The following is a 12,263-nucleotide window of genomic DNA, read 5'->3' as shown; positions in this document are numbered from 1 at the left end:
ATATCACCATTTTATCTAGCCTTTGTTTACTCACAAAAAAAATAATGAACAGTTTCTTGAATATTTAATAAGTAGTATGTAAACATGTATATATATATAGAATCATATATAATACATGAAAAGGTGATTTATACAAAAAATATAAACATTAATATGAAAGTAAAATAAATATATGATCATGAAGCATTTTGAAAAGTACAATACTTGGAATAATCATTTCAAATCAGGAAGAATATATAATAATAAATAAATAAAGAAAAATACTAATAGTCATATGATATATCGTGTTTGAAATGAAATGCACCTATTTCTTTGCTTTAATACCCATGATGGCGTTTGGAAGGTAGCACAATGGAGCGACTAAAGCAACGGTAAAAAGACCAAAGAATGGATAGATGATAAACTTTGATCTTGGATGTCTCATCCATAATGGTTTGGTGGATTGTTGAAATATTCTTTGTAATTCGATAACTCTGTTGGCCATTGTGTATATTGTTTGTTCTAATTTAGTATTGATGCGTGGAAAGTAGTAATCAACGGTTTTACTTTACTTTTACAGAATAATTGATTGATTTTTTCAATAGCTGGTGTTTCTAAGCAAACAACTCTATTATAAATAATTGGATATCTATTGATATATAAATGTAAATTTTTCCAGTTTATTGTATAATAATGGAGAAAGCACTCGGTAGTGAATTCGGACCCCCAAGATCTCCCCTTCTTTTTATAACCGAAACAATGTGTTTTTTTTTTTCGACCGAAGTCTCCAGCTTTGTTCAAATTTTTGCCGAGCTCAAGAATCGAAAGAAAAAAGAAATTTTGATGTCACAAATGTCAACAGACCATTGTGAAAGATTATTACAAGTTATTGGAAGTTTAGCCTTTATTGTTAGAACAATAGAGTAATAGTAGGTACAGGAAAATAAGCAAAGAGGTTACCGGAAATAGCTAGTTTTTAAGTTTGTGCAAATGACGGTAAGTATTTATTCAATTTGTTTAAGCAAAAGATTCTGTTGAATACTGCTGTGCTGCTATACGAACAGTGTGATGATTTTTCTAGGATGCATCTTAAATACAAACTGTTATGTGGATGGCATATATGTGAGACTATTAAATATTTGTGATAGTAGGGTGATATCTTTCAGTTACGTTTTATGAAGATAAAGATGTTGTGTGACTTCGTCTGTCTTATAAGCTCAAATATAAATTATTAAGAGATCGAGCTTAAGATTTACTAGTTTAAACAATATTAATTTTGAGAATCATCGATAAAAGACTCAAATTCCAATTAATACATTACATTTTGCTTATAGGAAAAAATCTATAATACATTGTAACATGGAATAGTGGTACATTTCAATTATTACCGGTTCGTTAATATTTTATATTGGTTGTTTTAAAATCTTTATTTATCACAAGATAATAAAAGTGAATAGTTTTACCGCCATTAAGCAGTCACGTGACTGCTGCGAATTGCAGCAAAAAAGAAATGTAAAATTTGATTTCGCCCAGGATCGAACTGGGGACGTTCTGCGTGTTAAGCAGATGCCATAACCAACTAGACCACGAAACCAAACGACAACTACAGGATTCGAACCTGTGCGGGCAGAGCCCAAGAGATTTCTAATCTATCGCCTTAACCACTCGGCCAAGTTGCCTCTTATTTGTTGAAGAATGTTGTAAACCAACTTAGTAGTACGATACACTTAAATAGTAACTACCAAAACTTAACTTAACAATCTTATTAACTTAACACCAGTTAATACTTCGAACTTACGAATATAATTGTTGTTCTTTTTAAACTAAATAACTATGTGAAAGAACTATAAATTTATGTCTTAAGTCTGGAAAAGCTGGCCTTTAAATACTTTTCAAAGGTCAACGCCAGCTTTTCCATTTTACTTTAATTGAACTGTTTATAAACTTACAAGGGTAGGAGTGCTCGGTTTGAGTAATGCTGGCTAACTAGTAGAGATTATGCATCGAACCGATATTCACAGGTATGCAACTAGCAGTTGCTCAGTGTTATGTATAATTTCTAGTTAGCAACTTGTAGATGAGTATAAAGTCAATCTCTTCTACAACAGAAAATTTGGATTATAGTGCTACTAATACTAGATAGTTTTGATATATTTATACTGAATAAAATATCTGCATTTATTTTGGGAAACTATTTATTCGTCAAAATAAGACTTTACCTGTGTCTAACTTAATCTCTGGCAAACATTATTCTTTTCAAATTGAATAACAAACGTCAATAAAGGAACTTGAACTTGAAGTTTGTCACATAAGTAATACAACTTAGCTTGTATCGTGAAGTAGAATTCTACATCTCTAATGCATATTTCTCAGTGAGCTGAAAATAACAATACAAGAACTTGATAAGGCTACTGAAAAGTTGTTCCACAATTTAAAAATGTCCTTGTATACTAGGTCACATTGCATTGTCTAAAAAGATAGTATAATATGTTTTAATGAAGGAAAGTTTAACGCATTTACTATCATTTAATCTGGCATTCATTTGAAAAAAAATTATGAACAATTTATATTCCATTAAAGTTTTGGTATAGTATGATTCCAAGAGTCGTGTCTATTAGATAACGTTCATCAGTAGGTATTTAAGGCAGATAATAATGTAATTCTGTTTGGCTTTAGAATCCATAAACCCATATACTCTGGAAATCATATATATATATATATATATTTCAATATGATATCTTTAATTTAGAGAAACGTACTCTTTACATAATCTAATGCTAGATTTTTAACTATTACTGCACGGGTAAAGAACTTGAAAGAGTCAATTTTTTTGTTAATAAAATAAAACATATTCGAAAATTATGATACTATTTTGTTTGGATGAAATTATTACTCCATCTATAAATATTTCTCCTGCGTTTTTGCTAAATATTCGTATTTTTTTTTATTCTGTCACCTTCATTATGTTACTTTCTCGGTCTAATTGTTTTCCAGTAACAAATATATCATATTTGGAGATACAAACACAATTCATATCCAAAATATTGTAATTTAGTAAAGTAAACAGGTTTTTTTTGAAAGGTCCATGCATTTTCATATTTTATAAATATTTTAATGGTTCTAGAAAGACATATCCAATAAAAGCACAGTGTAATACAATATAGGTCGTATAAAAATACCTCTTGTTACGCAGCATTCTACATTGATTACAAAAAAATATCTAAATCAATAAATAAAAAGTGATTTCAATTAGAAGTAAATATATATATATATTTTTACATTTATTTTCTTCTAGAAAGAGAAATGTTGAGTGAATTGCTTTATATTGAAAAATCTGATATTTATTATTATAGATTTTTGGCACACTAAATGTAAAAAAAAAGTCTTGCACTTCAAAAAATACTTTGCAAGACTGGAAAAAAAGAATTGGTGAAGGTATTCTCTTACTTAGTTTTGTTTGTATGCTCTTCACCAAATCAACATTCACAACTGTCTCAGGCACTTTTTTTTATGTAAAATAATGTTATATGAATTTTTTTTAATTTTTGATATTATTTATATTAACTTTTTTTTTAAGGGTAAAGAAATATATGGCAAGATTCACAAAGTGCAACTTTTAGGTGAAAATCTTACTTTACAAATCAAATAAACTACAGCCTTTAAAATGGTTTACTTATATCTACTCTAACTCTTGCTCTATCACAGAAAAAGATGAATTCTTTAACTTAATGAAAATTTAATATTTTTTTATTTTAAAAAAAGTTAAATACAGGCTACATATGTTAGATATCAATGGACTATGTAAAAAAAAAGAAGATTAATCTATTAATATACACTATATTAATAGAAGATTTTTTTTCTAAATCTCATTTTGCAAAAAAACAATAATTAATGAAAAAAAAAAAATTCAATATTTATTGTATTATTGTAATAACGATGTTGAAAAAAGTATAGCATTAGGATATTGTTTTAGAAAGTTTTCAACTACACAATATCGAGATATCATTATGGCCTCAAAATATAGGTAAAAGAACTTGTATTCAATGAGTGTAAAAAAATAAAATAAAATAAAATTATCTTGAATGAAAACCTATAATTAGTTAAAAATATAATAAATTAAATTTAAAAGAAAGTCAAATAAAAATTATGGAGTACAACAACTCATATGTCTAGGAAGCTAACAATTGGAAACCATACCTAACCCCAACATAACACCTCTTCATAACAGTAAAAGATAAAAAAGAAGTAACTCATCTACCAAAGTATTTTAATTCTAATGGTCTTATTAAATTATATGCAATAAAGGACCAAGACAACCCAAGCTCGAAACCAATGTCACCACCATCTTTACCGATCAATCTACCAATTTCTCCTCTCCAGTAAGTCTGAACCATTCCTATTGCCACACCAAAAGCACCAACAATTAAACCTGAAACTCCTGCATAACCAATTGGTAAATTTTTTGGATTGTTCCAATCTTCAATATTGTAATTTTCAAACTTTCCTTTTCTATAAATGAAATGTTCTGACAATGACATTGCAATATAGATAGCAAGAAAGTAACTTATTGAATCCATAAAATTCTGCATGAAACTTGTAAAATAATAACAAGCTGGAATGGCAATACCGAGGATGACAGCATTCGATGCAAAAGTCCAAAATATTCTTGGAACTTTATTTAATTTTGACCAAATAGCAGGGACAGACATTGAAAGTGTATAAATACCTGGTATATTTATTGCTACCGTAGACATTGCTAACAAAACACAGCAAAATTGGCCAAAACCATGAAGAGAGTCTTGAACAATAATCCCATAAGTTAGACCACCAGTTCCATTTTTGTCATATAATTTTGCCCATTGTGCATTCTTGATAACACCCGTACCGGCTGCTGCACCAATTAGTTGGGTAAAAAATAGTGGGAATGATAATCCAGCAACCAAAGCAAAAAAAATCTTACATTTATTGGTTGATTTTGGCATGTACACAGTATAATCAGCTGCATAAGTGGTCCAGCCAGCAGCAAATCCAAAGACTGTAGAACCAAAACTCAAAACATTCCCCGCTGTAGTACGTCCACCAGTCCATGGACCTTCTTCATATTGACCAGACATCTTTAATCTTGCAATGATTACTAAAAAGATTGCAAAATTTGGAATCCAGGAATATTTCTCATAAGTATGAATAAATCCATAACCAAAAAATGAAACAAGTAGTGTTCCTCCAATAACAATTAAACAACCGGCCCAAAGTGGTGCATTATGACCAGAACCAATATTTACCATATTCAGTAATTGTGCAGCTGCAATTGTATTAACAACCACCCATCCTCCACAAGCAATGGTATTAAAAATTGAAAAAATTCTTGCAGTGACATTACCAATTAAAAATCGTGATAGAATCATTTGTCTCATAGATAATTGAGCTCCAAAAACTGAAAAAAAAGCCACAGGAAGAAGACCAATTATATTAAAAAAAATAATTACCATAGCTGACTGACCAAAATTTAGACCATAAACTGCAGTACCAAGAACCCCTAAAGAATAAGAAGCTAACACTAGATTTGCAGAAAACCACATTGAAGCGGCATTAAGCAAAGAATTATCTGTTTTTTGTTCATCTGGTATTGGTTCTATACCATTCGTTTCTGCATTTAATGACTTAAAAAATCTTTCTATCTTACCAGGTTTTGGAGAATAGCTACTCTCATCATGAAAACTATTTCTACTTGATAACTGGTATATAGTATCACCTTGAAATTTTTCTTCAAGATCTATAACATGTTTTTCAGTAGAAATATTTTTTTTACTGTCAGTAGAGGAACGAGAGTTTGAAGAATCAGGGTCATCGTATGAATTATGACCCATAATAATTCTAGTACCATCCTTCCCCTGTGATGGGCTATTAGTGTCACTTGAATAATATTCCATCTTTTTAATATGTAAATTATTCCTTAAAAATATGAAGAATATTATGTGACGTTTAGCGTGCGACGTTAATTAATAGCTGGAAAACTCCCCAACGAAAATTAATAATATATTTTTTGACTAAAAAAAAGACAAAAAACAAAGAAAAAAAACAAAAAATGAAATAAATAACAACAAAGTAGTACTGATTGCTGTATATTCAATGGTTAGTAGATTGTTGAAATTATTCTTTTTTTGAAAGTGTATATCGTTCTATAATCTGAATATAAGTCTTCTTTTTTATTTCTTTAAATATAAATTTGAATAAATATATATGCAAGACAATTTCAATTTCTTTCAGTTTTTAAATTCTATGAACTGATTATTTTTCTGGAGTCAAACGTTTGCCTGTAGACCATCTTGAGAAAATAGCCATTTTACAAATATAAAAAATTTGAATCTAGGAGAAATACCCTAGTACTGTTTTGTTGACTATCCGGATCATCCGAACAAATTGAAAAGTGACAGTAATTGATAATAAACGCTACAAGATTCTTTACAGGATAGTTACAATTTTTTAGCTTCGAAAAAATAAAATATTAAGTTAGGACTGACTGTCATATTTTTGATGAAAATAATTAAGTACTTCACTGAAAATGTCAGATAAGATACCAATTGTACAAAAAAAAAAAAATAAAAAATGAGAGAGAAAAATATCACTTATTCCCACTCAGAGTTTGGAGCAGTCATTATTTTTTTATTGTTTCACCCTTTATTTCACTGGAGAGAAATAAATGACAATATTTAAGTCCGTTTGAATATGTCTCAAGAAAAAGCTAAGTCCGTGCCTAATCCGGACAAACACGTCAGAAGTGGAATGCCCACGATAAAAACAAAAAAAGAATGGCCAAGAAAACTTGGCAAGTAATTATTTCCGTCGGAGTATTTTTCAAAATGGACAAATGCCCAGCTAGAAAGCACAGTATAATGAAACGAACTTTGATAAGATCCTATTACTAGTTCAAGAAATTTTAGGCTTCTCTTCAAAATGAATTATGTATTATAATTTTTCTATTTTCAGTTCGATACGATTAATTGCTAAACTTATTCCCCTATTAATTGTGGAACCAAAAAAATAATTATTAACAAGTATATGCCAGTAATTATTATTTTATTATTTTATTATTTTATTATTTTATTATTTACTATAGGGTCAAAAAATATTTTTAAGATTTATTTCAAATGCTAACAAAAAAAAGACTTTTACTATATGGGATAAATAATGAAAAGTAAATATCATTGGCAAAAGACTTCAATTCAGACATACTTAGTGACACACCTCTTTTTTTATCTTTATTTTTATAGTTAAAACTACCAACACATATACATGGACTATTTAATTTTATTTGACAATTCAATTTAATTAATGACACAGTGAAGGTGCTTTTTGAATATCGTATATTTGCATTGGTATTAATAAGTTTTTCCGAAGCCAGCTAAACATCACCTTGTGTTTTTTTTAGTAAAAAAAAAGGTGACGATGTTTTTGTATGTCACTTTTGTTCAGGAAAATATTATCCGTACGTCTGTAATTATAAAATATTCCAATGAAACAAATTTTTATAAAAATATTTTATCTAAAAGCAATAAAAATAAGAGTAATCTATGCATTTTTGAGAATTATATAGAATAAAACATTTAACTATTCTAACCTGTATCTTGAACTATTGGAAATACAAAAAATAATTTGTCTAAATAAATGAGTTTCGTGGATAACAAATGCGAAATTTATTACGTAATGATGTATTATTCCTTGTAAAAACAATTTTTTGGTTTTAGATATTATTATTATTATCCATTTGGGATTAAAGTGCTATTCGTTTTGAGTGAAGTATTCGGTATGCATTTTCAAACATAGCGACATTTACAAGAAGTCAAGAATTAATATTTAGAAACAATTGTAAAAAACGGATTATAAGGATCAAACAAAAACTTCGTTAATTAGTGTCACCCTCAATAACTTTTTTTCCACAACTCGCTATCTACAAAAGGTAATAAAAAGCTCAGGAATACAATAAGGAAAATTCGATAGAAAACTCGGACAGATTTCGAGCTCACTCTTTTTTTGAAAAAAAAGAACCTTAGTTTGATAAGCCTTCTTTTTGGAAGATATTTTTTTTTACTTTCATGTGTATATTTTACAGTTTTTTCAGTAGGACCTAATTCAAAAATGATATTTTTTATTAATTATTTCTTTTATGGCAAACATATTTGAATTAGAATGATTGCGAAGACTTATTGTTGGTATTACAATATCAAAAATAAAATTGTGCAAAACTAATTTTTAATATGCTTCTATTGAAATATTGAAAGTTTCAATTGGCTAATAACATGCTTTATATTTATCACTTTTTCAACCAAAATATTCTAATTTTTTTATTTTTGACTCAGCAAAATGCCGAGTAATAATTTATTTAAAGACGTACGAAATTAAACTGGCATCTAAAAAAAATGAAATAATGCTATCTTCGAGAAAGAGTGGTCTACGATGTAGAATAAACAGAAGATGCTAATCACAAGTTAATGTGTTCAACGAAAACAAGGAAAAAAAAATACTCAATAAGGGGAAAAAGAAGAAATGTAAGAGATCTGGTTTATTTTGATTTGACTAAAATTTTGAAAGTGTGACGCCTTTAGAAAATTATTGTTCACCTCTTGCTAGATACTCCTTATTGATTACATAACTTAAATAATTAGACCACCAATCTATCTGTATATTCATGAAGTATCTGCCAAATGTACAAAATAATTAATACACTTTTTACTGGTAGTGCCATAAACCAATGACCAACAGTTTGTTTTTGAACCGGAATGAACTTCATTTTTAACTACTTCGATTCATTATTAGCTCAACTTAAACATAATACATTATCAGAAAAAAAATAAGCTATTCTATTGTAGCTGGAAAAAATTCAAATTATACTGCAAGACAAAACAAGGCTAGCATTCGAAACCAAGTTTAGTAAGTGGAAAAGTATAAAAATAAAAATAATTTATTTCTACTTAGAAATACACGCATAATTAAATTTGAAGGCAAAATTAGCCCTTTTTGAAATCTTATATGTACCGTTTTTGGTTAAAATTCTCAGTATTTTTGATCCAAATAGAAAAGAAAAAATTTCATTGGTATGAAACGAAACTTGAGCGAACAGACGTTCTGAACTTTCGTCGCTTAATACATATCCACATTTCGTATGAAGATGATTTAACAATAGTCTAATATGGTATTATCAACTCTATCAGTATAACTTCATTTTAACAAAGAGTGAAATAAAAAAATCAGTAAATGAAAAAAATTTTTCCCCACAAATGAACCTAATTCCATCCATAATATCCTAGATGATGCAAATAACAAATCGTAGTCCCAACAATTTCAACAAGTCTATATCTAAAAGATTTTGAATGATCATCAGAATCATCTTTTCTGGTAATTTTCTCGCTCAAATGATGAAATGAAATCTTACCATTATCTAGAAGTGGAAAAACCACCCTTTGTTTCTATAGGTTACAATGTCGTCATATAGGAAACGATCTTATATCTGCCCCGCATTCTCAATTTTCCTTGTAACGGGGTTTCTTACTATACAACTTATATTGGATATTTTTTCAAAGCGGAAATTCTTACTCCGGTGGGGACAATTTAACAGGAAACAATTTAGACCCCACATTTGTTTTCTTTAAAAAAAGAAAATATTATAGCCTTCTGAAAACGTCATTTCCTCATACTTAGGTATTCTTAAGATACAATATACTTGTAACCCACTCATAAATTTCTGTAGGCTTTTTGCAAAATTCAATATAGCAAAGAATATTTTTTTAAAAAAAATAAACTGCTATAATGATATATAAACAGCACAGATATTATTAAAATTCTTGAAACTGAAATATGTTTCTTATTGGTAAAAAAAAGTATAAAACCTCATCAACAAGCAGTTTTCTAACTTCCTTACAATTTATACAAATAAGATAAAATATAATAAATTCTACATATTAAAGAATTCTCCTCATACTCATAAAAAAAAATAAAAAATAAAAATGGCAAATATTCAAGGTCGTCAATTTTCTGAATTAACAAATTCATCTACGAATTCTATTTCCATGGAAAATAGTGCAGATGCTTATATAGCTCCCTCTCTTAAAGATGAAGGAGATTTAAAGAACGATGAATATCCAATAGAACAATGCGATGAGTCTTCATCTCAGATAGAAATCCCAAAAAAACCAGCCTCAGCTTATTTATCTGTCTGTATCATGTGTCTGATGGTTGCCTTTGGTGGGTTTATCAATGGTTGGGATATTGGTACTATTGGTGGATTTGTTGCACAAACTGATTTCATCAAGAGATTTGGTTCTCTCAACTCTGATGGCGAACCATACTTATCCAAAGTTAGAACTGGTTTGTTAGTAGCAATTTTCAATGTTGGTTGTGCTATCGGTTCCGTTACCTTGGGCCGTGTTGGTGATGTTTATGGCCGTCGTCTAGGTTTAATTATGGCTACCGTTATTTTCGTCGCTGGTGTTGTAATCCAAATTGCCTCTACTGACAAATGGTACCAATATTTTATTGGTAGAATTATTGCTGGTATTGGTATGGGTGTAATTGCAGTTTTATCTCCAATGTTGATTTCTGAAGTTTCTCCAAAGCATTTGAGAGGTGCTATGGTTTCATGCTTTCAATTGATGATTACTTTTGGTATTTTCTTGGGTAATTGTTGTAATTATGGTACCAAGACTTATGACAATTCTATTCAATGGAGAGTTGGTTTGGGTATGCAATTTGCTTGGTGTTTATTCATGGTCGGTGCAATGTTGTTTGTTCCTGAATCCCCAAGGTTCTTGGTTGAAAAAGGTAAGATTGAAGAAGCAAAACGCTCTATTGCCAGATCTAACAAAGTTTCAGTTGATGACCCATCCACTATTGCTGAAGTAGAAATTGTACAAGCTGCTGTTGAAGCTGAAAGAGCTGCTGGTCAAGCCGGATGGAAAGAATTATTTCAAACCAGTAATAAAGTTTTCCAAAGAGTGATCATGGGTATTGCTGTCTTGGGTTTACAACAATTGACAGGTGCTAATTATTTCTTCTACTATGGTGCTACTGTTTTTAATGCAGTTGGTTTAGAAGATTCTTTCCAAACTACCATTATTTTTGGTGTAGTAAACTTTGCCTCCACTTTTGTTGCTTTATATGTTGTCGATAAATTTGGTCGTCGTAGGTGTTTACTATGGGGTGCAGCTGCTATGACCTGTTGTATGGTTGTTTTTGCTACAGTCGGAGTGACCAGCTTATATCCAAATGGTAAAGACCAAGCTTCTGAAAAATGGGCCGGTAATGTGATGATTGTATTTAGCTGTTTATTCATTTTCTGTTTTGCTACCACCTGGGCTCCAATTCCTTTTGTCATCATTTCTGAATCTTTCCCATTGAGAGTCAAGGCCAAAGGTATGGCATTGGGTACTGTTTCTAATCAAATGTGGAATTTCTGTATTGGTTTTTTCACTCCATTCATTACTGGTGCCATTGACTTCTACTACGGTTATGTTTTCATGGGTTGTTTAGTCTTTGCATATTTCTACGTTTTCTTCTTTGTACCAGAAACCAAAGGTCTACAATTAGAAGATGTCAATATTATGTGGGAAGAAGGTGTTTTGCCATGGAAATCTAACTCATGGGTGCCGCCATCTAAAAGAGATGATGATTATGACGTAGATGCTCTAGCTAATGATGATCAACCAATGTTCAAGAAAATGTTTGGTAGTAAATAAGCATCGCCTCATATTTTAACTTATTGTTTCTAGTTTAATTTTATTTAATGACCCCTTTATATTCCAACGAAAAATTTTAATATACCCTAAAAAGCTCATCATGTCTTACAATTTTACATAAAATACATATATACACTCCCACTACTCTTCCCTGTTACTTTTCATGCTGCATAACATGCTCAGAAGTAGAAATGGGTATTGTACTCAAATTAATATGAACACTATTTTTAGTATTCTTTGATATTTATGAATAAATACAAGGAGACAATATAATTATCTAATTCGGTAATATTACATTATATTTGTATAAATTAGTGGTTGGTAAGGATATGTTGTAATGAATTTTAGTATTAAAAATTACTATTAGATGGTAGCATGAATTTAAATACTGAGCACTCTATTTAGATTTCTTTATTTTAATGATTTAGAAATGAAGTAGATAAAAATTAAGTTAGGGCAGTTAATATGGCCAAAAATACTTCAATAATATCATATAATGCTTTCAAGACTTAAAAGGCGTTTTAGATTTTAGACTTCGCTTATTTCTTCGGAAAC

General features: G+C 29.6%; 3 protein-coding genes and 2 non-coding genes across 5 annotated transcripts; 1 reads left to right on the top strand and 4 right to left on the bottom strand.

Moving 5' to 3' along the window:
- Positions 1 to 304: 304 nt before the first annotated feature.
- COX7 (cytochrome c oxidase subunit VII) lies at positions 305 to 484 on the bottom strand (the record flags this gene model as incomplete). Its single annotated transcript, XM_004178788.1, has 1 exon — positions 305 to 484. One exon carries the CDS (start codon positions 482 to 484, stop codon positions 305 to 307), a length of 180 nt encoding a protein of 59 aa, XP_004178836.1.
- Positions 485 to 1,499: 1,015 nt separating this feature from the next.
- TBLA0Btrna12V lies at positions 1,500 to 1,573 on the bottom strand. Its single transcript has one exon. It is a non-coding gene; the product is annotated as a tRNA-Val (tRNA).
- Positions 1,574 to 1,576: 3 nt separating this feature from the next.
- Positions 1,577 to 1,658, bottom strand: TBLA0Btrna19S. The gene has a single exon. It is a non-coding gene; the product is annotated as a tRNA-Ser (tRNA).
- Positions 1,659 to 4,229: 2,571 nt separating this feature from the next.
- TBLA0B04820 (uncharacterized protein) lies at positions 4,230 to 5,909 on the bottom strand (the record flags this gene model as incomplete). Its single annotated transcript, XM_004178787.1, has 1 exon — positions 4,230 to 5,909. The coding sequence occupies one exon, from the start codon at positions 5,907 to 5,909 to the stop codon at positions 4,230 to 4,232; it is 1,680 nt and encodes a 559-aa protein (XP_004178835.1).
- Positions 5,910 to 9,980: 4,071 nt separating this feature from the next.
- TBLA0B04810 (sugar porter family MFS transporter) lies at positions 9,981 to 11,708 on the top strand (the record flags this gene model as incomplete). Its single annotated transcript, XM_004178786.1, has 1 exon — positions 9,981 to 11,708. The coding sequence occupies one exon, from the start codon at positions 9,981 to 9,983 to the stop codon at positions 11,706 to 11,708; it is 1,728 nt and encodes a 575-aa protein (XP_004178834.1).
- Between the last annotated feature and the right edge of the window lie 555 nt (positions 11,709 to 12,263).

Source organism: Henningerozyma blattae, chromosome 2, assembly GCF_000315915.1.
Source record: "Henningerozyma blattae CBS 6284 chromosome 2, complete genome".
NCBI lineage: Eukaryota > Fungi > Ascomycota > Saccharomycetes > Saccharomycetales > Saccharomycetaceae > Henningerozyma > Henningerozyma blattae.
The sequence above is the reverse complement of the archived record's forward strand: the minus strand, read 5'-3'. Positions and strand labels throughout refer to the sequence as shown.